This window comes from Castanea sativa, chromosome 6 (assembly GCF_040712315.1).
Source record: "Castanea sativa cultivar Marrone di Chiusa Pesio chromosome 6, ASM4071231v1".
NCBI lineage: Eukaryota > Viridiplantae > Streptophyta > Magnoliopsida > Fagales > Fagaceae > Castanea > Castanea sativa.
In genome coordinates this window covers 34308778-34336730 of record NC_134018.1, presented here as the reverse complement: position 1 = coordinate 34336730, position 27953 = coordinate 34308778, and the positions used below count along the sequence as shown (strand labels likewise).

Below are 27953 nucleotides of genomic sequence, written 5' to 3'. Positions count from 1 at the left end.
AGATCAATAACCACACCTAAAAACCTTTCTTTTTTTTTTTCTTCATAAAAAATCTCAGTTTCTTATGAGAGCCTTGGTAGAGAAAATCCTTTCCCCGCTAATAAGGGTGATTCAAGACATGACACATAAAGAAGCCGAAGGTCCCTCTGGACCCATCGCCTTCATATAAGCAAATGGGGATCCAAAGCAACGGTACCATATGGCCGACGGCCCCACGACATCTGATGAGCATCTACGTGAAGCTGACGGGAAATCTTTGGATGAGGCGAGTGACCAATGGGGTGAAGAGGTCGATGAGTCCAGCGTGGCTTAGCGTGGTCTCCACGAATGTCTATACATGGAAATATCTTGTGTCTCACGACCAAACCCAATCAAAGGAATCCCTACAAGGAAAGGATCCCGAAAAATACATGCATTAATGAGGATCTTCTCTACAAGGAAAGACCCTCTTTGCCAAGAAACAAATGTCAACTCTACGCTACTATAAAAACCCTAAAACTCTCATAAATCAAGGTACGCATAATTCTCCCAACTCTGGCATTCTAGAGTTGTAAAATTTCTCTCTAATTTAACCTTCGAAGGGTATTTAGCCAGTACCATACCGATACTCTCTGCAAGGTCTTCTTTGTTTCTACTTCGCAGGTTCTGTTTAGAGCACGTGAGGACTGTGCAGCTCACTGACAATTTTTGGCATCATCAATTGGCGCCATCTGTGAGAAAATCATCAGCAGCCATATTAACACTTCCTAGACAAAGAGTTGTATGGTACTCACTCGCTCGATGACAACCAACAACAAAAACGGAGATGAACCATGCACTACTACCCTTAAAAGACAAGTATAGACTCTAGCCGCAGATGTGGACCGCCTTACTAAGCAAAACCACGACCTAGAGGAATAGCTGCACCAAACGGATGCTGGGCCCAACACTCATGGAGAGGAGCAAGAGGGCACCAGTGCTAAAAGGAGGGACCGAGAAGGATCATGTTAGGACATATGTGGTTCACTTGTTAAGAACATATATCATTCTGTTGTGTAATTGGCTAATCCTTTGATAAAATGCACTCTACTTGTAATTGGGTAGATTTAAGATGTTTTTGATACTTTAAGAAATAAGGTTTCAAGATCAAGTGTTAAAGTCATGCAAAACTGTTCAAGAAACAAGCTGAGAAATGCACTTCATTAAAGCTCGATAGCTGTATCTATCGAGCTTTAAGAAGCTGTTCTAGCCCCGTGGCTCAACAGCTGCTCGACAACACCTCGACACCTCTAGCTGTCGAGATTTAAGAAAAACATTTTTTCAGTACTTTTTTTATTATAATCCGTGGACATGTCTTTGGGCCTTTTTTTTCTCATAACCATAGACATATAAAATGATTATTTTAAGGGTCGTAAAAGTAAGCACAAGTTGCACAAGCATTGAGCAAAGTCTGTTCAAGCAATTTGTGACCGGAGACAAAGTTTGCCCTAGTTCATCTCTTTGTGAAGAAGCTGCTGTGTCTTTGCACCATAGGGTTTTGTAACCAAGCATCTTCTCGTTCTTCATTGTGAGGATGAACTGAAGAACTTTGCAGCCAACATCTTTCTTAAGTTGGTGATTGAAGTTACGTACTACGATCCGCACAATTGGTTAGTCACGTACTGGGAGCCGTGCATTAAAAATGAGAGATTGTCACTACAGAACAAGTCCAATTGGGTATTGGGGTAAGGGTTCAACTGTAGGTTGGTATAAAGTACTGGAATTCCTTTACTTGTAATTGCTTGTTGTGATAATAGTGGATTCTTAGGAGTGATGACATTAAAATCACCCAGTAGGGTTTTTGCCTTGGAGGTTTTCCCTATTCGTAAACAAATCACCGTTTCAGTTTATTTTTTCACTGCACTTTAGTTTATTAGTGGTTTATTTGTGCTACCACGCGTTTGCATGTTAATTTAATTAATTAATCAACTTGGCTAATTAATCAACTTAATCCATCACAAGGGGTCAATACGTTTTTGGCCTATTAAGTGGTATCAGAGCAGGCTCACTCTGATTAGGGTTTAATTCTTGGGTATGATCCATTGACCCCTGTTGTCATGGATAGAGGACAATCTCTTGTTATCCCTCCATTATTTGATGGGACTAACTATGCATACTGAAAAGTACGCATGAGAGCTTTTTTGCAGTCTCTAGATGAGAAGGTGTGGCAAGCTGTAGAAATTGGCTGGACCAAGCCAAAGGAAGCGCTAGTCGATTGGGATGAGGCAAAGATCAAGGCGGCAAACTTCAACAGCAGGGCATTGAATACGCTGTTCAGTGCAGTCACAAATGAGAAATTCAAGAAGATATTCTCCACAGAAACTGCAAAGGAAGCATGGACTATCCTCCAGACAACCTATGAAGGAATAAAGGCTGTCAAGGATTCAAAGCTGCAGAGGTTCACTACAAGTTTCGAAGAGATAAAGATGGAGGAGGATGAGTCATTTGACGAGTTCTATGCAAAACTCAAAGATTCCATGCCAAAATCATTGCGATTGAAGAATCAAAAGATATTGATAAAATTCCTTTGACAGAGCTGGTTGGAAATCTACAGACCTATGAGGTGGGTTTGTCTAGAATCGGAAAGATGAGCAAGAGCAAGAATATGGCACTAAAGGCCAAGAGTAGTGAGACAGAAGAGTCTTCAGATGATGAAGATTCTAAGATGAAGTCCTACATCACTAGGCAATTCAAGAAGTTCATGAAGAATGCCAATGGAAAAGGCTTCAACAAGGACTGAAGGCAATCCAATTCTTCTCAGTTCAAGGGTCAAGACAAAAGGAAAAAGGATGCAAGGGATGGCGGTCAGTACACTGTTCCTACAGGACCTAAGTGCTTTGGGTGTCAAGGCTTCGGACACATGAAACACGAATGCCCAATGTATCTTAAGACAATTGGGAAAAGTAAGGCACTTGCTGTTACGCTAAGCGACACCAAGCTTAAAGACAATTTCGACAATGAGGATGACAGAATCTTGAATTCCTTCATTGCCATAGTTAATCCTACTGAAAGGATTGTTGAAGATGTGGATGAAGAAGTGGAATTGGTGGAAGCCAAGTTTGAGAAGATGGATGATCAAGATGACATTCACATAACCTATGCAAAATTATATAAGGTCTCAAAAAAGCACGAGAAGCTGTATAGGTTGACCACCAAGAAGCTTAGTGATGTGGAGCTTGAACGTGAAGAGCTTTCCACAAAGTTTGATGAAGCAAATCAAACTATTGGAGCACTGAGGTTCGAAAATAACTTCTTGGCTGAGAAGACTAAGAAGCTTGAGGCAGAACTATTCCAAGTCAGAGCTCACCTAGAAAGGACTTCAAGTGCTAAGCTTGATGAGATGCTCGGTTTTCAAAAATCTACTTCAGATCGAACAGGTTTTAGGGTATGATTTCTCTTCCTCTAATATTGCTTCAGCTAGTACTACTGTTTTTTTCCCCCTCACAATAATGTTGAAGTTGAGAACACTAATGTTAAAACTGAATTAGTTGGTGAGAACATAGACAAGAGTATATCTATCTTAGGAGCACTCCGTTAGCAAGATAAAAAGGAAGTTAAAAACCCTAGGGCTAAGAAGGCTACCTCTCAAAGGCCTAAACAAAAAAAGCAACATCTTTGTCATCACTGTGGAGTAGCTGGTCATACTTGACCAAATTGCTATAAGTGGTTAGCCACTCAAAATAGCAATAGCATATTGGCGTCGGGAAACTAGAATCAATTTCCGTCCTCGTTTGCTCCTCTTGGAGATCTTCGCAAAGCCCTCTTGTTCCTTTCAAACTTGAACGGTATCAATTCTTCCCCCTCACCGATGGTTCAAGGGTTTGCAAAGAGGAAAGGTCTTCCAAGGTGTGGAAGGAAAAGGGTTCCAAGTGATCTAATCACTATTTCTCTCTCTTCCAAGGTCAGTCTAGTTTTATGCATTGCTTTGTTTTGTTTTGCATGTTTTTGGTTATTAGTTTTTCAATTTAGTTATTTTGTTTTAATTCAAAAATAAAAATAAAAATTGAAAAATTCAGAAAAATACAAAAACAGTGTGTGTTTATGTACATCAGTTCTTGTGAACCTTAAATTGGCATTTGAAACAGAGTTTTCTAAAATTTGTATTTCTTGTAACTTAAATGAGCATTCCTATGCACAACTAAGCAAGTAAGCTTTGTGGCTCTTTGTTTGTGATGAGTAAGGTTAAGTGATCTCTTGTACTTAACACTCGTATCACTCTTTTTTACGGGAAGGACTAGAAAATCCTAAGAGAAAGGCATAAATAACCATCTCACCACTGTTACCCGCCAATCATAATATGACATCTGTATGCTTCAACATAGCAAAAGTGCAATGTCAATGACATCTGTATGCTTCAGCATAGCAAAAGTGCAATGTCAAAAGCTTAACATAATTAGGTATTTCTTTTCTCTCCTTTGTATACCCATGCATGGTTCGCTTAATAAAAATAAAATATGCAAAGAAAATGAAAGCAACAAGAACAATTGCTTATAAATATGATTGCAAGCGTGTTTTCTAGGAGATGTGGGGGTTATAAGATGTACCTCAAAGGCGATAGTCCCCATCAAACAATTATGATTGTGTGTGAGTTAAAGCGATTTTCTCATATCTCAAATCATCATAAAATTGAGACACCCATGCAATCTTGCGATGTTTTTCACACACAACACGCAATATTCTTTGCTACTCTTGATACATGTGCAGGTACAATGTGATTTGGCCATCACAAGGTTTACATGTGTTGATGTATGCTCACTAAACTGTCTTAACTTGTTTTTGAAATATAAAATTGGTTAGACTTGTTTAATGTGTGTGTGTGTGTGTGTGTGTGTTTGGGAGCTAAATGCTTAACTCTTTGTTGGTTGAGACATGTTTTGAAAGGTTAAAATGTTGGTTGGATCATTGGCTAAGTTGCATGTTTGATTGCATTCATATCTCTGTTTTTCTTCTCTTTGAAAAACTGTTCTTAAGCCATCTCGATACCTTCTCGACACCTCTCGATACCTGGCTTATCTATCGAGCTCTTCAGTTGCATCTTATCGCAATCTCGATAGCTTTTGGATCGATTGAGAAACCTCCTGACCTCTCGATAGCTTCTCGACACCTTGTGGATCGATCGAGCTTCTATTGTATGTCTAATGTTTGGTTCCTCAACACTTCCTCGACAGCTGAATCTGTCGACGTACTTTTTCTTAACATCTATCTCGATACCTCTCGACACCTTCATCTGTCGAGATTTATTGAGGCTTTATATATAGGTTCTATGCGATCCGGTCTTTATTTCTCTTAATCTCTCTCTCGATAGATTTGACTTCTCACCTCCCTTTTTCACTTTCTCTCACTTAAACTCTTTCCTTAAGGTTTCTTCAAGCTTTTTCAAGATTTTATTCTCTTGGTAAGCTTCTTATCCTTCATTCTACATGCATTTCATGTTTTGAAACCTAGGGTTTTGTTCTTTTTGAAAATTTTTGGGTTTTTCAAAATTGTTAAGTTTTTATGAAAATTTGGGATGGGTTTTTGCCTAAATGAGTTTCAAATCTCATACATTGCATTTCATCAACATAATAATTGTATTATCATGCATTTAGATGTGTGCAAATTAATTGTGTGCTGGTAGGATAGGATTGGGCAGAGCCCATAATGTCTTTTATATGGCATATCACATGTTCATGCATTTTTCATGCATACGTTCTTTCCTTTCAATATACTTGCTATATTTGAACTGTGTTGGAACTTTTCTGAGTGTATCTTTCTTCCCCCTCTCTCTCTAGTTTACGTTAGTGCGTCAATGGCACCAAAACGTAAGTTTGCTCCGGTCCAGAACCCTCTGCGTTCTAGGGCCTCTTTGTCTTCTGATCCTACTCCTTCCTCTGTCAGGTTTTGTGATGAGAAAGCCCAAAAGGACTTCTCGGAGAACTTTTCTAAACTAGGTGTTCATTCAGAACGCCAAGTTGTCTTGTCAAATTTTGTCGACACTGACCTTCTCGATGTCATTCACAAATGGGAATGGGAGTCACTGTGTGACATCTCGATCACATGCCTTTCCGTGCTCATTCAAGAGTTTTACTCCAACATGCATGGAACTGATACTTTAGTACCTCTTTTTCACACTTGCGTTCGAGGTACGCGCATAGTAGTCACACCGGAGTTGGTATCCGATGTGCTTCATGTTCCGAGGGTTGCACATCCTGACTACCCCGATTATGATCGTCTATGAATTATGTCCAAAGACAAGATAATCTCTGCCTTTTGTGAGGGCCCAGCTGATTAGGGTGAGCATCAGTCTACATCATGTCAACCTTTTGCTAAAGGTCCTAGGTTCTTAAACAAGGTCATGATGTTTGTGTTGTATCCTCTCTCTCACTACAACTCTATCATAAAGCCTCGTGCTCGATTTGTTGTCCCTTCTTGAGGATCTTTCCATTGATTTTCCTTCACATTTTATCCTCTTTGTCATAGATGTTTATAGGGATACATCTACCCGTGATAAGCTCATCTTTCCTTCTGCTATCACGTGAATCTTACGTCATTTTCTATTCCTTTTCCCTCTTTTGACCACTTCACCTTTATGTGTGTCATTGACTACGCTACCGTTAAACGGAGCGAGGCGCAGTTTCGTGCTAGGCGGTCAGGTTCGACAGCTCCTCCCACTCCTTCGGCATGTTCTACCTCCACTCCCTCTTCTTCTACAGGAGGTGTGACTTTAGATGCGATCATGGCACAGCTTCAGCGCATGGATGCTCGCCTTGATACACTTTCTACGGAATTGTATCAAGTGAACACCCGTGTCAGTCGCATTGTTAGACGGTAGGCTCGCCTTGGTGGTTTTGTGGAGTCTCCCTCTCCTCCTCCTGAGGCATCCGAGACACCTGATGGTTCCGATGATGATGATGATGGGAATGGAGATGCTAGCTCTTCCAGTTTTAACGAGATTTCTACTTGACACTCTTACCCTTTGTCACTCGTGACAAAAAAGGGGAGTAGTTTAGTTTTGGATATGAGAGTAGTCACTCTTAGAGGGAGAGTTAGGTGATTTTTGTTAGGGGGAGAGTTTGTTTTTGAGGGATGTAGTAAGGATTACATGTATTTTTCTTTTCTTTTCTTTCTTGTTAGAGATACATTGTTCTTGTACCTAGGTCTTGTGACCATTCTTTTACATACATGATGTTTATCTTTGATATATATGTGATGTTGTATGTTTTCTTCACCTATCTCTACAAGTGTTGTTTCTTTTCTATCTTTATACACATGTTTCTTTATTATGTATGCAAGCTATTATTTATGCTTCACACAAAGATGCCTTGACGTGCTTAGTTTAAAGTGTTTCAGAAATAAAGGTTGTCAAAGTCTGCTTGTCATGAACTCCTTTCTTGCAAAGTTTTTCAAGAGTTTATGTTAGGATAGATTTTATTGTATTTAACAAGTGAGTATGAGTTAAGTGATTTATGACTTCTCTCATATGTTCATTTGTTTGTTATGGTTTTGTCACGGATTGCCAAAGGGGGAGATTGGTAGGACATATGTAGTTCACTTGTTAAGAACATGTGTCATTCTGTTATGTAATTGGCTAATCCTTTGACAAAATGCACTCTACTTGTAATTGGATAGATCTAAGATGTTTTTGATACTTCAAGAAATAAGGTTTCAAGATCAAGTGTTAAAGCCATGCAAGACTGTTCAAAAAACAAGCTGAGAAGTGCTCTTCATTAAAGCTCAACAATTGTATCTATCGAGCTTTAAGAAGTTGTTCTAGCCCCGTGGCTCGACAGGTGCTCGACAGCACCTCGACACCTCTAGCTGTCAAGATTTAAGAAAAACAATTTTTCAATACTGTTTTGATTCTAATCCGTGGACATGTCTTTGGGCCTTCTTTTCTCATAACCCTAGACATATAAAAGGATTATTTTAAGGGCCATAAAAGTAAGCACAAGTTGCACAAGCATTGAGCAAGTTCTGTTCAAGCAATCTGTGATAGAAGACAAAGTTTGCCCTAGTTCATCTCTTTGTGAATAAGCTACTATATCTTTGCACCATAGGGTTTTGTAACCAAGCATCTTCTCGTTCTTCATTGTGAGGATGAACTGAAGAACTTTGCAGCTAACATATTTCTCAAGTTGGTGATTGAAGTCGCGTACTGGGATCCACACAATTGATTAGTCATGTACTGGGAGCTGTGCATTGAAAATGAGAGATTGTCACTACAGAACAAGTCCAATTAGGTATTGGGGTAAGGGTTTAATTGTAGATTGGTATAATGTACTAGGATTCATTTACTTGTAACCGCTTGCTGTGATAATAGTGGATTCTCGGGAGTGGTGACCTTAAAATCACCCAATAGGGTTTTTGCCTTGGAGGTTTTCCCCATTCGTAAACAAATCACCGTGTCAATTTATTTTTCCACTGCACTTTAGTTTATTGGTGATTTGTTTATGCTACCACATGTTTGCATGTTAATTTGATTAATTAATAAACTTGGCTAATTAATCAACTTAATCCATCACTAGGGGTCAATACGTTTTTGGCCTATCAGACCAAAAGGCAGCAATGCCCCGAGCAGACAAGAACGGCAAGATACTAGCCATCCATCCATCGCAAATACGGTACTGCTGCATATGGTTGCAGAGATGCAGATGAGGAAGGAAAGGATGGACTTCATGATGAATGCCCTCACAGGCCGAGTGTCAAACGACTTTGATGAGCTGGTCCACCAGACGGACTCCCCATTTACAGCACCCGTCACATCGTTCCCCCTTCCAGCAAAGTTCCGTATGCCGTAGATAGAAGCCTATGACAGGTTAAAGGATCCCTTGGATCACTTAGAATCGTTCAAAACCCTCATGAAATTACAAGGTGTTCTAAACGAGATTATATGCCGAGCTTTCCCAACTACATTGAAAGGTCCCACCAGGATATGGTTTAGCAGATTGGCACCCAACTCCATCGGCACCTTCAAAGAGCTAAGTGCGCAGTTTGCATCGCACTTCATAAGGGGGCACAGGTACAAGAAATCCACTATGTACCTAATGAGCATCAAGCAACGAAAAGACGAGACGTTGCGGTCCTACATAGCACGTTTCAACAAAGAAGCTCTTTCGATAGACGAAGCTGATGACAAGATACTTGTTGCTGCATTTACCAATGATCTACGGAAAGGGAAGCTTTTGTTTTCCTTTTATAAGAACGACCCAAAGACCATGTCAAATGTACTTTATCGGGCTACTAAGTACATGAACGTAGAGGATGCATTACTGGCTCGAAAGGAGAAACCTAAGAAGAGGAAAAGGCAAGAAGATGCACAGCAGGATAAGGGACAGAAGATGACTAGAACCGGAGACCTACGGGAGGATAGGCGCTCCAAACCCTTTACTGTAAGGTTCACCAACTTCACCCCACTGACTACCCCGATTGATCAGGTATTGATGCAGATCCAGGACAATACAACCTTGACGTGGCCTAGCAAGTTGAAGGGAGATCCCAGTAAGAGGTCTAGAGACAAGTATTGCTGCTTTCATCGAGATCACGATCACGACACATCTAAGTGCTATGACTTGAAGCAGCAGATTAAGGCCCTTATCAAACAAGGAAAACTACAATGATTCATCAGCAAGGAAAGAGCAGACCCGCCACAAGAGTAGGCTGCAAGAAGGGATAATGAGCGCCCCAAGCCACCCCTAGAAGACATAAGGATGATTGTAGGGGCACCACAACTTTCGGTTCATCCAGAAAGGCACGTAAGACTTACATAAGGATGGTTCAGAGCGTCTAGCTGACAGGTTTCGTTCCAAAGATGGCATGGGTCGACAACCCCATAACTGGGTTCTCGGAGGAAAATGCTTGACATCTCCACCACCCACATGGCGATGCATTCATTGTTAGCATACGAGTAGGGGATTACAACACTCATTGGGTCCTAGTTAATAATGGAAGTTTTGCTGATATTCTCTATTACTCGGTGTTCCAGCAGATAAGGATTGAGAGAGAACAACTCGTACCGACCAATGCACTGCTCATTGGGTTTAGAGGAACGAGAGTATACCCCCTCGGTATCACATTGCCCATGACGGTTAGTGATTACCCTCAAAAAATTACTAAGGATGTTACATTCCTTGTCATCAACTGTTTGTCTGCTTACAATACCATACTAGGCTGTCCTACCCTCAATTCGTGAAAAGGCCATAACTTGAACCTATCACCTGATGATCAAGTTTCTCACAAAGTACGAAGTAGGAAAGGTACGTGGATACCAAGTGGCAACGCATGAATGCTACATAGCCATGTTGGAGATGGACAACCACTTACAAGCCATGAGCATAAAAGAATAACGAACAAATGCAGAGCACGTTGAAGGCTTGGAAGAGATACTCCTTGATGACTCCAAACCTGAGTGAACGACCAGGATCGGCACCCTCACTAGCCCACCAGTCCGTTAAGCACTCATGGCATTCCCGAGAGAGAATCAGAACGTCTTTGCCTGGAGCCACGAAGACATTGACACATTGATCATGGTTCACAAGTTGAATGTATCACCCTCTTTTCCCCCTATCCGTCAAAAGAAATTACTGTTCACCTAAGAGCGAGACAGGGCTATAGCGGAAGAAGTTCACAAATTGCAAGAAGCAGAGTTCATAAGAGAAGTGTACTGCCCTGACTGGCTAGCCAATGTGGTAATGGTTAAGAAAGCCAATAGAAAGTGGAGGATGTGTGTAGACTTCACGGACTTAAATAAGGTGTGCCCTAAAGATAGCTACCCACTCCCGCAGATCGATGTCTTGGTAGACTTGACAACAAGACACCAATTGTTGAGCTTCATGGATGCGTTTTCTAGTTACAACCAGACCAAACTGGACAAGGCTAATCAGGAGAAGACTTCGTTTGTCACCAGCCAAGGCCTCTTTTGCCACAAAGTGATACTGTTCGGTCTAAAGAACGCAGGCGCAACGTATCAGAGGCTAATAAACAAAATGTTTGCACATCAGATTGGGAGGAATGTCCAAGTCTACATGGATGACATGCTAGTGAAAAGCCGACGAGAAGACGACCATTTGGGCGACCTCAAGGAGACTTTCGATACCCTCTTCTCTTACAACATGGAGCTCAATTCAAGTAAATGCGCATTTGGAGTAACAACTAGAAAATTCCTAGGGTTCATGGTGTCTCTGAGGGGCATTGAAATCAACCCAGACAAGATCCAGGCCATAATGGAGATGGCACCACCTAGGAACATAAAAGAAGTACAAAGCCTCAATGGTAAGGTAGTTGCACTGAACAAGTTCGTGTCAAGGGCAACGAACAAATGCCTACCTTTCTTTTGCGCGTTGAAGAAGTCCTTTGAGTGGACGGCCAAATGTCAACAAGCATTCGAGGACCTAAAATCATACATTTCTTCCCCACCGTTGCTAAGTCCCTCAAAACTAAGGGAAGAACTATTTCTCTATCTAGCTGTCTCCCTGACTGCCGTCAGTGCAGCCTTAATCAAAGAAGAAGACCAAGGTGCAGATTCATGTATACTACACTAACCGAGCACTCCGAGGCGTAGAGGAAAGGTACCCACTGATGGAAAAGCTCGCCTTTACCTTAGTGACCACAACTTATGAGCTCAAACCATACTTCCAAGCCCACACTGTGGTTGTTCTAACAAACAAACCTCTACGAAGAGCAATTAGTAATCCTGAAGCCGCTGGACGGATGGCACTATAGGCAATTGAGTTAACCTAATTCAACATGTAATACCGCCCGCGTACTTCCATGAAGGGACAGGCAGTCGCTGACTTCATTGCAGAATTCACCAATATAGAAGGTCAGGGGGCAGAAGAGCATCCTTAATGGAGTATCCACACGGACGGATCGTCTAACAAGCAAGCTGGTGGAGTAGGTAGAGTGCTCCAATCTTCAGAAGGGGACAAGATCGAGTGCATGGTTTGTCTCGACTTCCCTATGACCAACAATGAAGCGGAGTACGAGGCTCTAATGGCAGGAATGGATCTCGCCAAAGCAGCAGGGGCCACAAGTATGGTTATGTATTACGACTCTCAATTGGTCACAAGTAAGATGAATGATGACTATGAGTGCAAAGGTGAAAGGATGAAGAAATACCTGGAGCAAGTAAGGAAGCGGGTAGGCAACCTTCAGGCCAAGTTTGTTCAAATCCCAAGGGAAGAGAACGAGCAAGCCAACCGCCTTGCCAAAGCCACATCAGCAGAACACATGCTCATCCCCAATAAGCTACTATCTTTTGTTCAACTTTCACCTTTGATAGATGGCATTGATGTGCAGGAAATAGACTCAAGAAGCAATTGGACCACACCAATAGTTTCTTACTTAATAGACAGCACACTACCTGACGGTAAAGAGGCCGCAAGGAAGCTGAAGGTTCAGGCAGCACAATTCGTCCTGATAAAGGATGTCTTGTACAAAAAAGGCTTCTTACACTCGTACCTAAGATGCTTAAGCCTTGAGGAAGCAGATTATGTCATGAGAGAAGTCTACAAAGGGATCTACGGAAACCATTTAGGGTCACGATCACTGGTGCAAAAGTTGATTCAAGCAAGATACTATTGGCGTACTGTGCAGAAGGATGCCCAAGCCTATGTCAAAGCATGAAACAAGTGTCCAAGGTTCAGCAACGTCATTAGATAGCCAACAGAAGAGCTCACTCCGATGATGGTCAAGTGACCTTTTGCTCAATGGGAGTTGGACATCATGGGCCCATTCGAAATAGCTATAAAACAACTGAAGTTCCTAGTGGTCGGCATAGATTACTTTACCAAATGGGTGGAAGATGAAGCCCTAGCCACCATCACGGAGAAAAATGTACGAAGCTTATCTAGAGAAACATCATCTGTAGGTAAAGGATCCCTAAAGTCTTGGTCTCAGATAACTGAAAGTAGTTCGACAATGACTCGCTCAGGGATTTTTGCTCACAATTAAGGATCAAGAATCACTACTCCTCACCCGCCCACCCTCAGGCCAACAAACAAGTTGAGGTCACGAACCGATCCTTGCTTAAAATCATCAAGACTCGGTTTGAGGGGCAAAGGGTATATGGCTAGAAAAGTTGCCAAGTGTACTATGAGTATACAAGACAATGCCCAGAACACCTGCAGGAGAGACGCCATTTCAACTAGCATACGAGAGCGAAGCCGTTATCCCAACTGAGGTCGAACTCACAAGCTACAGAGTGGAGAACCATGATGAGAGTAGGAATGACGAAGCCATGTGCCTACAGCACGATACCAGAACCTGATGGCCAAGCACTACAACACTAGAGTTAGACACAGAGATTTTCAAGTTGGAGACCTCGTCCTAAGGAAGGAGACGGGCGCCACAAGAGATCCCTCTGAGGAAAAGCTAGGACCTAATTGGGAAGGACCCTACAGAATCATTTCGTGGCAAAGGAAAGGCACCTATCATCTGGAGACACTTGACAGACAAAAGTTGCATCATCCGTGGAACACCAAGCACCTAAAGAAATACTATCAGTAGATGACAGCATGCAGACCACTCCTCATTTCCAGTTTATTTCATTCTAGTTGTTTTTATTATCTATAGAACTTTTTAGCCCAAAGGGCAAATTTTTATTTTTTTTCAAGAACAATTTTGCTTATGCATGTGTTTATCATGCGCATATATACATTTCTACAAACCACGTCTACAACCAAAACCTTAGGTGAACTGATGCACCATAAAGACGCATTAAAATTTATACAAGTCCACGAATGGACGGGTGCATCTAACAAATGCCTTGCAACTTGTTAAAGTCCATTAGTGGACAGATACATCCTAAGGGATGCCTTAAAATTATACTAAGTCCTTAGGTGGACGGGTTCATCTCAGGGGATGATTTGAAAGTACTAAGTTCTTAAGTGGACGGGTTCATCCCAAGGGATGCTTTGAAATTACTAGGTCCTTAAGTAGACGGGTACATCCAAGTGGACAGGTACATCCAAGTGGACGGGTTCATCCCAAGGATGCCTTAAAATTTACCAAGTCCTCAAGGGGACGGGTACATCCAAAAAGGGACAGATGCATCCTCAAACGAATGAACGCACCCCAGGGGATACCTTAACATGTTTACTAGCCCCTAGGTGGACGGGAACAAATCCTTAAAATAGACGAATACAAGAAACTTAAGATAGTTTATATTTTAACCAAGGTAGACTGATGACCACAGACACCAACGGGTGCTTGGCCTCAAAATTTCTACTAGGTCCAACCACTAAGGTGGATGGATAACCATACATCTCAAAGTTAGAAACAAACACGTAGTCAAAGCATACTCAAAATAGCAAGACTAAAAGTAATGGATACAATAAAGAGAATAAAAAAAACCCATAAAAGGCAAAGTGTTTATAGTGAAGCCCAAAAAACAAAAGGGCACTTGCTATCATCTGAAAATAAGATGGGGTACATAAATATAAATTGAAAAAAGTTAAGTAGGAGAAGCATCCAAGGCAGACGGGTTCTCAGTGTTCTGGGTAGAAGGGTCTTCAACAAACGGGACCAAAGGAGCAGCGGGGCCATTAGAAACGGGTTAAGCAAGAACCAAACTGTCGTCTTTCAGATCCTACTCCTCTATATGAGTGGAATCATTGGACTTTTCGTCGACGGTGTCACAACCCCCCAGAGTCGTCGGCACAGGATCGTCAAGAGTGACCTTGGACGAGTCAAGGTCTGGGTAGACGGATCTAACTTGCTTTAAGCAGTCCTCGAAACTGACACCATAATAGATGCCGCATGCATCAATAAAGGATTGGGAATCCATAAACTCCGCCATGGCGTCAGTCTTTGCCTTCTCCATCTATTCACGAAGAGAGGCCAATTTCGTTGCCCAATTGGTCTTCATCTTCTCCGCTTCCTCGAACCAACGGGTCTCTTCCATAGCCTCTTTAGTCTTAGCCATTAGCTGCTAGTTAAGGGTACAGACGGCCTTTGAGTATCGAGCTCACTCATTATTTTCAATCTACTAATGCTTGCAAAACCGTCGGATCACCCCCTCGCTGGCCACGCACCTATCCTGAAGGGCCTTCATAGGCACCAACGCCTGGGATCAAGACAAATGTCAATGAAAGGATGGAAAAATAAAATGTAAGATGGTCTGAGAAAAAGAACATACCCTAGATAAATCAAAGAGACCCGACGCCCCTAAGTCCTTAATCGTCTAATTAGCACAAGGGTCCAGATCTGTCTCCTTGATGATCGAGCCAACCATCTCAATGGCATAATCCTTGTGCGTAAGCAGACGATAGACATCTCCTTAAGTGACAAGACACTTCCCCATCATCTGCCCTTTGCCAACCCCATGGCCGAGTTTAGGAGGCGACGGTTGCTTTGGTTGCTTTTCACCTACGAGTGTGCCCGTCATTTTCTTCAACAGACGGTCCTCTTTGCTGGCGTTCTTATGTTTTACATCCCTTTAGCGACAACCTTGGAGGCCAACGCCGAAGACCCCTCCTTTTGCTGCTGCTGCTTGCAGGCCACAACAAATTGCCTTACCAACGCCCTCTACCTACCTGCCTCCATTTGTAAAAAAGACGAGGCAAATTAAAAATAGATGGGCAAGATGTAAAAAGAAATTTAATAAAGTGACAGGTTAAGAAACTTACGATGATGGGAAGAAGCATGTAGTGGTCGAGTTACAAGCGTGGGCTCCAGACCACCACAGAAGGCGTGGAGGCTGTCAAGTGTCACCAAGTTCTTCCACTTCCTTTCTTCAAAGGGAATAGCCCAGACCCTCCTAAGGAAATTTTCCTACTCATCGGTTATATCATGAAAGACGAAGGTTGAAAAGCAAGAAAAACAAGCGTTAGACATGGAGCCAAGGCTATCTAGGGTACCAAAGCTGACGACTCACTAGACTCCTTGACGATTCCCCAAGTATTATCAAACCCATCAAGAATACTTACCCATTCATCAGGTCTGCATACCCACTCTGTCTCTTGGACAAAAAAGTACCTATTTTTCCAATTCCTATTAGAATCTGGCATGTTAGGCTCAAGCCTAAGCAACGATTTCCAAGCTAGAAAGTGATAGATACCCTTTAACGAGGATATTTGTTGGGGCTTGTAGCAGTAAATGAACTCATCAAGCGTAAGTTGATGGTTCCCTTCACTTAGTTAACCCTATATCACTTCACCTCCGATAAAAATCCTCCATGCATTTGGGGCGATCTGGCTGACGGATAAACCTAGGTAGTTAGCAAGTTGATAGTGTAGTTCCATCAAAGACAACCTCAATCCCAAAGTAAACATCGCATCATACATCCCTACATCCGTTGTTTTACCCAAATAACAATTCTCAAATTACCTGGCACAGGGATGGGGATGTTGTCGGGGATCTGATGACGGTCACGGAGAATGTTAAAGACCCTTTGGGACATGGTTGGATAAAATTCATTCACTGTCCATATTTTTGGGAGAATAAAGGGCCTACTGCCTATATCATCCATCTGGTCAATTGACTCGTCACTTTCTTTGTGACCCCCTTCATCACTCTCTGCCTCCTCATCTTCCCTCTCCTTTCCTCCCTCTCATTCCTCTACTTCCTCTCTATCCTCTCCCCCTTCTGCTTTATAATCTTCCTCATCTTCTTCATTAGGGGAGCAGACTTTTCCCTCTCTAGGGACTAGGTTAAGCCCTCCTTTAGCCCACGATTCGCAAAGGTGACAAGATTCGCAAAGCTGACACAGGCGACAGATGCTTGTAAGAGACGGTTCGGCGTGTATGCTCTGGTCTCAAAGGATGAAGAATAAAGTAAAGTAAAAGAAATAGTGAAAGGGGGAAGAACTATTTATAGAGAGAGGAGGCACGGTATACGAAGCGATGCTCATGATTGGAAACAAGACCAACCAGTAAATGCCACAGGTCACCTCACGTGTTCACCAAGAGATACCTTCACTTTTTAATGGCACATACTCCAATAAAATCTATCAATGTTCATAAATGAACATATACTCCACAGCCCATCTGCCAAGGCCGACAGAACCCTGAAGTAGAGGGCAACTAATAAGGGCGATTTAAGACATGAAACATAAAGAAGCTGACGGTCCTTGTGGACACATTGCCTTCATATAAGCAAACGGGGATCCAAAGCTATGGTACCATATGGCTGACGGCCCCACGACATCTGATGAGCATCTCCGTGAAGCTGACGAGAAATCTTTGGACGAGGCGAGTGACCAACGGATGAAGAGGCCGACGAGTCCAGCATGGCTTAGCATGATCTCTACAAATGTCTATACATGGAAATGTCTTATGTCCCATGACCAAACCCAGTAAAAGGAATCCCTACAAGGAAAGGATCCCGCAAAATACGTGTATTAATGAAGATCTTCCCTACAAGGAAAGACCATCTTCGCCAATAAACGAATGTCAGCTCTACACTCCTATAAAAGCCCCAAAGTCCTCACAAACCAAGGCACGCATAATACTCCTAGCTCTGGCACTCTAGAGTTGTAGAATTTCTCTTTAAATTAACCTTCGGAGGGTATTTGGCCGATACCACGCTGGTACTCTCTGCAAGGTCTTCTTTGTTTCTGTTTCACAAGTTCTGTCTAGAGCATATGAGGACTGTGTGGCTCACTGACGATTTTTGGCATCATCACCCTTCATTGATAAGCCCAGTGATATATGACATGCTCATGTCTCTCTATGACTTTTGTAGAGTTGAGCTTTTTCATGTTAGTAGACAAGAGAATAGGCCAACATATTTGTTAGCAAAACATGCTTTTGATAGTGTTGATTTCTTAACCTGGATTAAAGAGAGTCATTGCTTCTTAAAGCAAACTCTTCTCTTAGATGTTATATTTGCTTTTCCATTTGAATAAAGTTGACAATTTTTCTTATCAAAATATTTATATGTATGTGCAATCACTTGCAAAGTCTATGAAAACACCAATAAATCAGTTTCATATGAAAAAATCAATGTACCTACTGGCATTAATCAATATATATATATATATATATATATATATATATATATAATAGACGAAACTGAGATAAAGTTGATTCCTGCATTTAAGGACGTGTTGACAAATAGAATAACTGCCTATTTAAAATTCAGATACGTATATAACTTTTAAAAAGTACAGCCACACGTTATAAAGCTGGGCTTTTTAAACCCTGCCACGTCTGCAATTAAAAATCCATACATTGTATTGTTTAGCAAAGCTATAGCACCGTTTAAAAACCTTTTGTATAAAAGGAAAACTAACCGGTTAAAATACAATTGAAAGGGCTCCTAAAAAAAACTTGCGATGCTGAGAATGGAGAAGGAGAGAGAGATCGGGAGATCAAAAACTGAAACCCAAATCAGACACCAATCAAGATGAAGAAGATCCGTACAGTCTCTTCCAATATCCCCAAACTCTCTCTCTCTCTTCTCACGAACCCTAATCTTTTTCTTCAAGAATATTCAATCCCTTCAATCCAGGCTAAATGTTTGTTCTTTAATTCAATCTTTTTCCAATTCAAGATTCATGTATTTGTTTCTTGCTCTCTATATTATTGTATTCCTCAAATTTTTAAAGTTTTTTGAAAAATCATATTTGAATCGATCTTTGTCACGCCTCTACCTCCATCAGACCCGTACTCCCCAATGGTATGGTTTCTGTTTTTTGGTTCTTTAAATTTGGGGTCAAATATGCTTTAGGTCTGGGTATTTTCATTAGATTGGATTGAATTCACGTTGTTAATTTTCCTGTTTTAAATACTCTTTCCGTGTATATAGTTTACCAAATTCAACCCACTTTCTTTCCATTTGCATGTTCCTTTCCAGAAAATCCAAAATCGCAAACCAATTTTGCCTCTTCAGAAATTGAAAAGAACCCTCCTTTTGCAACTATCAAAATTTCCAAAACTGCATTTTTTTTGTATCTTTCATTGAACAAATTTGTTTTTTTGCTAGAGAGAGAGGGTCAGCGAGTTTTTTAGCTTAGTAGAGAGAGAAAAATTTGAAGACCACTGTCACTGTCAGGCCATTCTCCCGCCATCGTACGATTTTAAAAATACAATGATGGGTTTATTTGACAATGAATTGGGCCACAATAGATTATATTGGTAAGATCATATACATATTCTAATCCTGCAATATGTGTTTAGTTGTTTGTTGTTGTATCTATGATGTTACTAAATTGGACCCGATTTGAATTTTTGGGTTTCTTTGACTGCAAATAAAAGTTCGCACTATTCTACATATTTGTTTTTATTGCAACCCGCATGTTCGATGAAATCCCTCTTAGACTTAATATGTGATGTTTGGGTTCAATTTTCTCCACCCCATATAGTGATAAAGATAAATGATTTATTCATTTATCAACAATGAATATGAACAAAAGGTTAGAAGGATAAAGTCTAGAAGATATCAGCATGGTGGGTAAAATGAATTATGAACCAAATGTGATGCAATTGGTAATATTACATAACATGTACACAGTTATTTTTTTCCATAGCTATGTGATGATGTGCTTACTTATTGCAGATAGTGTTGCACCACAATTTCAGATGAATAAGCAACAGTCCTCCAAGAACTTCTCAGGCATTTCCTACCCAAACATCAACTCAACTGTATGTAATTGTTGGTCTTTACGTTGAAAATATTGTTCTAATGGTAATGGTAACTACATTTTAGTTACATGCTTACAAACTGTTTGATAAAATTATAATGTTGCTTTTATTCTAAAATTTCATTTTATATTGTTCATTATACTTTAGGCCAAATTAGTTAATTGCAAAATGATCAAATGTATGGGAAAGAGTCTTCCCTAGAAGATTGTAGAGAGCCCTTTCAACTCTATGTGCCAAATGGCAAAACCTGGAAAATTCTAAAGCCAAAAAACTAAGGCATTGAGTTGCTTTGGGCAGAGCAAAAATTGACTAAAAGCCAAAAGCACTTTTGCTTTGTTCACGAACTAATCTATGATCCTCTTGCAACAAACCTTGCATATGACCTAAGATGGTTTTAGATTTCAGTCTACCCCAAAGATTAAGTTTTCTTGACTCTAAGGTATTTCAGTTGTAATTGGTGATGTCTCTGTAAATGAGAGTTTCAATTTCAAATAGTGTTTTTATATATATGGTTTGTCGTCTCTTGCATTTTCCCCACCAGTGTTTGTAATGTTTGAGTTGCTATTGTAGTAAATTACCTATAACCATTATGTTTTATTTTTTTTTAAATTATTATATACAAAATAGAGCATAAAATATTTCTTTATGCTGTTAAATTTAAGTTTGGTATTTATACATGTTCAAAATTTGTAATGGTTCATTTATATAAACCTGCGATGTTTTTGAATTTTAGATAATTATACTTAATTACCTGACACACAATTACATGTTTTATAGGATCTTAGTTTCTAGCATCTCATTTATGTTGACTCTTCTTAGGAATTTTGTATTTATAATGACATATTTTCCCCCAAATGTTAATGCAAATCAGTCATCCCTGACTTATAAGACCTTTGGCTACTACACCAACACTACCCTATATATATATATATATATATATATATATATATATATATATATTTCTAAAATCGATGTGTTTTGAGTAGTTGATAGGCTAAATCCAGAAAATTTAGAGTACGTTTTATGGAATTCCTCATAGAAGCTTTGTTGTTTTCTAAAATAAATTTGCTGTTTGGTGTTTATTTCCCTATTTGATGCAGAAAGCTAAATTTATTTTATAAACAATTATTCTTTTTTCCTTCTATAATGATTTTACTCAGATAAGAAAGATCTTATTTTGTAGTTAATATTTTCAATTGTAGATTAGGAGCTGCAAACTAAAGAATTATGTTCTGCCATCCTTTATAAAGACAAACCATGTCATCGTTTATGACATTAGTAATAAAAACGATTGATTGATATTGATCTTAATTCAAATATTATAAATACTGCCTTACCTTATGACAATAGTAAGCTAGAAGTTCAGTTGTTATTTTTTTTTGTAAATTCTTACAATCATGGACCAACAAAATTAGCGATCTGCTATTTGCTCCAAAGTTAACGTTGATAGTATTATTGATGTGTAGGTGTAGAATAAAGTTTTAAACACCCAAAAGTGGACATGGTAGGCAAAATTACCATCATGCAATTGCTGCTGAATAGCTGCCAAACTTAAATCCTTTCGTAAGTTTTTGCTTCCTTTTAATTTACTTCTTCTATATGATTTGTAAAAAAAAATTGGGATTGTTAAAAGATCATCGTCCCATTTTTGTTATATCTGTGGCCTTTTGTAATTTCCTGTCACTAAATTATAAACAAAGTTTTGAATGTGTTTATATCTATAATTATTTATAGCTATGAATTTATTTTCTTGTGATCAACCTCTACCATTCCAATGTAAAGAATTATTGTGGTTCTTTGTTTGTATGGATCATATTGTTTGAGTTTTGTATTTTGGTTTATTATCATTTACTGTCTTCATAATTTTCTATTAAGATTTGTGCCTATGAAAAACTTTTTGAACAATTTGGTGGGCTATTCCTATGAAAAGCATGATAACTATGAGTTTTGAACTACTTATTGCTTATCCAAAAAACACTATTAGATATATACAGATAAGGAAGAGTTTCTTAGAAAAGAAAATTAGAGTTTAAATGAGAACCAATATCCAAAAAAATTGCCACTACCAGTAACAGTCTTTATTTTTTATTTTTTTTATTATGGGTTGTAGAGTTAAGAAAGTTGAGAGTTATGGCATAAACATGAGTTATGAAAACTAAGTTTGAGTGATTGCTTACATGTGAAGAGTATTAAAATAATGATGAGGTGTTTGGCTCAGTTATTGTGGCTGTGATTTACTTATTTGTTCACAGTCAAGATTGTCCAATATATTTTACAAGAAAGAAAGTATGGAAAAGACAAAGATAAGCTGAATGTCAAAGGGTTCAAGTGAGGTTTGACATGCATTGTAAAACAGGTGGTGAAGATTAGCTCTTTTTTAGTAGGATTTCTAGATGTTTCTTGCATGTTTATAAAGCTTGCCAAGGTGGTGAAGGAAAATTTTTAATTATTCAAGTAGGACGTAATTTTTGTTATAAAAGGGTTTTAATCTTGAATGGAGTTTCAATGTAAAGAAGACATGTTTGTAGTTGGGTATGACGATAATGATGATGGTGGTGGCAACAATGTTCCCTTATCAAGTAGTTTTCTCATCTTATTATTGCAATTTTTTACCAAAAGCACTGTTTTTCACCCTAAAAAAAATCTGATTGTGATCTTTTTTTTTTTCCAGCTAGCCTGGATTCCTTACGTTAATACTTGCATATCATTCATGTTGGGCTGGCTGTGTTTGGTTTCAGAAATATTGGAGTAATGTAATGTACTATTGGATTGGTTTTGATTAAGGTATTTGGGTGAGAATTCATTTTGTTTTGGGTCATTAACCAAATCCAAATTAGTTTAGGTTGTAATGAAACTGTAAGTAGTATGTCAGTATAGACTTTTTTAATATTAAATAATCACATAAGAACTTTTGCGGTGGAATATAGACTCAACAAGTCTATGTGCTCAGTGCTTTGTACCTTGAGTGATCAAATAGTGATTACCTTAGTTTTTACAGAATAATTAAGCATAATCCTCACATGAAGCTTTTTGTGTGTGTGTTTCTTTTGGGCAGTAAAATATATTTTACTGTGAAGGATACTTTGATGAACGTTTCGTTCATTCTTTTTTTTTTTTTTTAATCTTTTTTATATAGGTTAGGGAAGAGTTTTAGACTTGCTTTTTTTTTTTTCAGCTAAAAGTACTTGCCTCTTTGTAGTAAAAAATATTTCTGCTGAGGTTTTGGACTTTCTTACTATCAAGGATACTTTGATGAACATTTCTTTCATTTTGTTTTTTTTCTCTTTTTTATATAGGTTAGGGAAGAGTTTTAGACTTGCATTTTCTTTTCTTTTCTTTTTTCCAGCTAAAAGTACTTGCCTCTTTGTAATAAAAAAATTTCAGCTGAGGTTTTGGACTTCCTTTCTTCTAGCCAGTGAATTATGCTGCTTAGATTTGGTGCAAATGTGAGTTGGGTGTTTTGTCATTTGATGGATTGTCTTGAATGTGTTTGATTATTGTTGTCAATCAGACTCACATTAGAGTTGTGAATGAGATTTACACTACTTTGACTCAAAAGAACAAAAAGCCAAGCCATCTCTCAAAAGTCTTTTTAAAGAACAGAGAATAACAAGAAGAAATTTGCACTCGATCATAAATTAGGATTTAATATTGGATTACTACAAAGAATTATGTATACTGTTTAATCTATCCTTTGGAATTTTTTTCCCAGTTTCAGGATTCTTTTTTTTCTTCTTCCTTGGGTAAACAATATTGAACTTCTTCTTTTCTTTGTTTGCGACTTCATCCTAATGCCAAACTCAGAATTTACTGTCAAAATCAAAGTTTGTGAGGGAATTTGTAGCTTGAATTAAAGTGGATGGATTTATTTCATCTTTGATTACTATGTTTTTAGTTATTTTAATTTTTCGACTAAGTCAATATAGTGCATTTAATCGTATTGTGGTTGTTTGGATCAGTTTATATATCTGCTTGAATGCATCAAAATTTTCCTTATAATGTCTATTGAATTTTGCATAAGAATTTGTATCATGACTATAATGTAGTGATGTCAAATATGGATCACCAGTTTTTACATATTTTCAAGGTAAATTTTTAAAGCAGTAAAGCACAATCTTGATATAGAAGTTTGATAATCTTATACAAGTTGTTTTGGTATTGCATGTCATATTATATAGACTATTGTTTTCTTCTCATCATCTATTGAGTTTTTTTTTTTTTTTTTTTTTTTTTTTTTTTTGAGAAAATCTTTTTAGTAGTTGAATGCATGCTCAGTTGCTTAATGGAACACTATGGTGTTTTACCCAAGAAATATGATAAGTTAAGACACTTTGTTTTTTTTGAAACAGTATTCCATGGTTCAGATATACAGATGTAACAATCTAAAGTTTATTAATACATAAAATGATCCCGTACGTTTTGCAGGTTAAAAGCTAGTTCTATATAATAGTAGAAGCTTTTTTCCTACAATTAAGGTCATGTAGGAAAAATATCCATCTAAAATTCAGCCACGTATAAGTTAAAGAGCGATAAATTATATTGTTTGGTAGCACTGCAACACAGTTTAAAAGCCTCTCGGTATAAAAGGAAAACTAACCGGTTAAAATTAAATTAAAAGAGCTTGCAATACTCCCAAAAAAAAACTTACAATACAAAGAACGAAGAAGGAGATCGAGAGAGATCAAAAACTGCACACTCTAAAAACTGACTAAAACATCATACACCAATCAAGATGGAGAAGAGCACGAGTGTTTGAATTGGCTAAACTCACAACTGAGCCAAATCGTTGTGTTTCTATGTTTCGGAAGCTTGGGGTCTTTTTCGGAGAAACAGTTGAAAGAATCAGCTGTGGGTTTAGAAAACAACGATCAAAGATTTTTGTGGGTTGTGAGAAATCTACCGCCAGATAAGGATAAAGATCCAAATTTCTCATTTGGCCGATTAAGCAAACCGCTTCACTTTTTTTTCTACCGTTCTGTCACTACGTTAAAACCTTTACCGGTAAGGTTTTTTGTTTTGTTTTAAAATTTAATTTAGGCTTAGGTTTGGGCAGCCACCACCGTAGTGCAGCTAGAACTGTTACCGGTAAAGGTTTTCTTTAATCTTTTTAAAATTACGCCATAATTATGATTTATGTTTGGGTGTTTGGTACTATAGATTCGATTTAGGCATTTGGGTTAGATTTGATTTTGATTAAGGTTATTGGATTAGATTGGGTGTATGGTTAGGCTGTTATGTGATTAATTTTACAATATGCATACTATGCTACCAACCATATTTTCTTTGTCGGATGCTTCTTCTCTCTCTACAGCAATTTGTCACTAAATAGGTACTTATTCTTTTACACATTTCTTATATGACTTATTCTATTCTCTTTTCTATTCGTTTATAGGATTCTACTAGATGTTTCTGAGTTTCTTTACTTATATTTAATTTGAATATACTTTAACCATATATACCCAAGGTTAGCATAATGTTTTTTTTTTCTCTTAATCAAATATGGTTTCTGCCAGTAGTTTATGCAATTCCCAGTCCATTGTTTCCCACAGTTGCTTTTCCTATTCAAATACTATTACTTCAACTGTGTAGTTAATTGATGGGGTAATGCTCTTTCTTTGGGTGCTCTTTCTTTGTATGTTTTTCTTTGGCGTATATAACCTTTGGCTTTCTATTTTCTTTTTAATGAATTCTGTGGTTTTTTTTTAAATTAAAATGTCTTTCATTAATGTTTCCTTTACCTTTTTGCTTTCTCTATTTTTTATTGTGTTGTTTATCGGGTTTTGATTGAGGCATTTGGGTTAAATATGGTTTCAATAAAGGTATTTTGGTTATAATTTGTTTTTGCTTAGCTTTGGTTTTGGTTTGGATATTTGGATGATTTTTTTGGGGGGGTAGTTTTGCAATCATCGTAGAGAGCAGATTGAATCAATATTGGATAGTCTCTCTTGCTTTTTTGTTAGATTTCTGATTCAATATCTTGGTTTGGCTTTTGGTGGGCATAATTGGAATATATATTGACTTTATATGTATTGCATTGAAAATTTCATTGTAATATGGCGACTGTGGAATGATAAGGTAATGGGCAATGATTATGATCATTGGTAAAAACAATTGTGAAGAAGGCTTTAGACCTTTAGATTTGTTCTACTAATGTTCTCTAGGTTTTTTGCTTTCTTACTCTTTTTTCATGCTTGATCTGTTCTTTTTTCCCCCCCTATGTATGATGCTTTTATTAGATCTTTTTTTTCCTGTTTATCTATCATTGACTTTCCATCTGTGTATAGAGCATAAAGTAGAAAAGGTGATGAGAATCAAAAGCATGTTATTGTATACTGCCATGATCAGCATGAAGATTAGTTTTCTGGTGTTTATTAATTATATGTTATTGAATAACACTTAGTACATAATACCTCTTTGGCCTTCAAATAGTGGCATGCATTGATCTCACAACCGACATAGTTTATGTATAATGTTTATCTTCTTTTTTTTTGGGGAAAGATTGTTTATCTTAATTGATTGCGTCTTGAATTTTACATATGTTGTAATTGTTAGATTACCAAAATCTTCAATTTTTTTTTCCTAATTTTAAATTCAATTCTTCATTCTGCAGCCTTTGAAATGATTTGGTTTTGCTTGGAATGTTTGGATTTATTATTTAGGGTACTCCAGACTTATAATTCAAAGGATAAGATATTTAGATTGTTTTAATACTTGGGCTGCTAATTAATATACAACAGATTTATCTTAATTGAGTTAATAGTGTTTGCTTTACTGTTAACTGTTGAAGAAAGAAAAATTTTAATAAAATTTGATATTTTAATGAAATGTAGTGTAAAATTGATTATCTTATGTAGGGTGTTTTGAAAAGTACGTAAAATAGGGGAAAAAAAAAGAGAGCAGGTTTTTGTCCTAAAATAGACAAAATTTTACACAGGCTGATGTGAATGCTCTTAGGAAGTTAAATTATGCAAAATTTTGTTACTGGTGTTGCTTTTGTTGGTGTCATCAACCCAAAAGGTTAAGATACAGTGATTGATAATCTAAAGTGGTGCTTACTTCCTAGAAATACCAAAATTAACCGTTGCACCTTAACTTGGGACTTCTTTGGCTTGGATTGTTTAAAAATTATGTATGTTTGAAGAAATTTATTAATATTATTATACCTTTTTTTTTATTCCTACTTGGTTTTTGAAGATAGCTTTTTCATTCATTCTTTGTTCGCCAATAACTTCTTCTTTCTAATGTTCTAGGTTTTAGTGACTACATTTCTGCACTATCAATGTTAAAGTTGTTCTGTAAATTCAGATGGCAAAGAAGGAAAGCTACTAAACTAAAGTAGCAGAATGAACTCTTTATACATAAGTGTATTTTTTGGCAGCATATGCCTAAGTGTTTGTTGGTTTGGTTCATTATTTCTATGCCATTACTCTTTTGGATGCATCACTGTGCCTACATTTTGTTATAGAAATTTGAATGTTTGCTCTAAAAAAATGATACTTTTTTCTAACTATAGTTTGAATTTGGTGTCTCTCCTTAGTTTCTCTTTATTTGCACCATAATTGACTCCAAAAACCAGTATGTTTTTTTCTCTAACAAAGGGAATTTTAATCTTATGTCTTTCAAATTGTATTTGTTGCTATAATATGCTTGAATTATGGATTATTATTTTAATCGCCTTGGTCATTACAGGATAATTTCAAAAGGGAAAGAACAACCAAAAGTTGAATTAATATGTGATCATACAATTATTTGTTGTGGCATTACCGCCTCTCATAATTGTGGGTATGGGATGAAGACTATGTTATCTTTGTTTTGATCAATGAAAGACCTCACACAATTCGAATGAGGAACGGATGCAATGCTATAATGTTCTTTATGTTTTGCTTTCTAGAAAATTGTAATGTATTTTTAGTAAAAATGGTAGGTGTATTGTAGGACTATCAAGCCAAATTTGAATGCTACCTAAAGGATAAAAAATAAAAATAAAATAAAGTTTGCTAAGTGCTAAATTAGCCATGATAATTGACAATAAGATTAGATTTGGGATTGGTTTATAATTTGATGATTGTAACTAGAAATCACTTCAGACTTAAATTGGGTTGAATAGAAAGTATAGACTTTTAAAAAAATAATAGAAAACTAACCCCCAAAAAAAAAAAAATGCCTCTACGATATAAGTTGCTTTGTTAGGAATATCCCGCACATTGTGCGATTTAAAGACAAGTATATATAAAAGCAGAGATCTTATGTGGAAGTTCATGAGGTGATACCATCATGTGGTGCTTTAATTTTACATTTAGCCATTTTTACTTCTTTTCATTATTATTTTTTTACACTGTTATCAAAAAGTTCACATTAACTTATTTTTAATACTAT

The 27953-nt window shown here is 37.9% G+C and overlaps 2 protein-coding genes and 1 long non-coding RNA gene across 3 annotated transcripts; all 3 read left to right on the top strand.

The window, feature by feature from the left end:
* Positions 1 to 8855: 8855 nt before the first annotated feature.
* Positions 8856 to 9614, top strand: LOC142639838 (uncharacterized). The gene has a single exon (XM_075813976.1). The coding sequence runs from the start codon at positions 8856 to 8858 to the stop codon at positions 9612 to 9614; it is 759 nt and encodes a 252-aa protein (XP_075670091.1).
* A 2338-nt stretch (positions 9615 to 11952) lies between these two features.
* LOC142639837 (uncharacterized) lies at positions 11953 to 12618 on the top strand. Its single transcript, XM_075813975.1, has one exon. The coding sequence runs from the start codon at positions 11953 to 11955 to the stop codon at positions 12616 to 12618; it is 666 nt and encodes a 221-aa protein (XP_075670090.1).
* Positions 12619 to 18440: 5822 nt separating this feature from the next.
* On the top strand, positions 18441 to 27599 carry LOC142639105 (uncharacterized). The gene is made up of 5 exons (XR_012845127.1): positions 18441 to 18451; positions 18919 to 19070; positions 19492 to 19577; positions 21044 to 21140; positions 26828 to 27599. It is a non-coding gene; the product is annotated as an uncharacterized LOC142639105 (long non-coding RNA).
* Positions 27600 to 27953: the final 354 nt, after the last annotated feature.

What these genes read in the sequence shown, in the direction of transcription:
- LOC142639838 (XM_075813976.1), top strand. Translation starts at nt 8,856, where the DNA reads ATGAAATTACAAGGTGTTCTAAACGAGATTATATGCCGAGCTTTCCCA.
- LOC142639837 (XM_075813975.1), top strand. Translation starts at nt 11,953, where the DNA reads ATGACCAACAATGAAGCGGAGTACGAGGCTCTAATGGCAGGAATGGAT.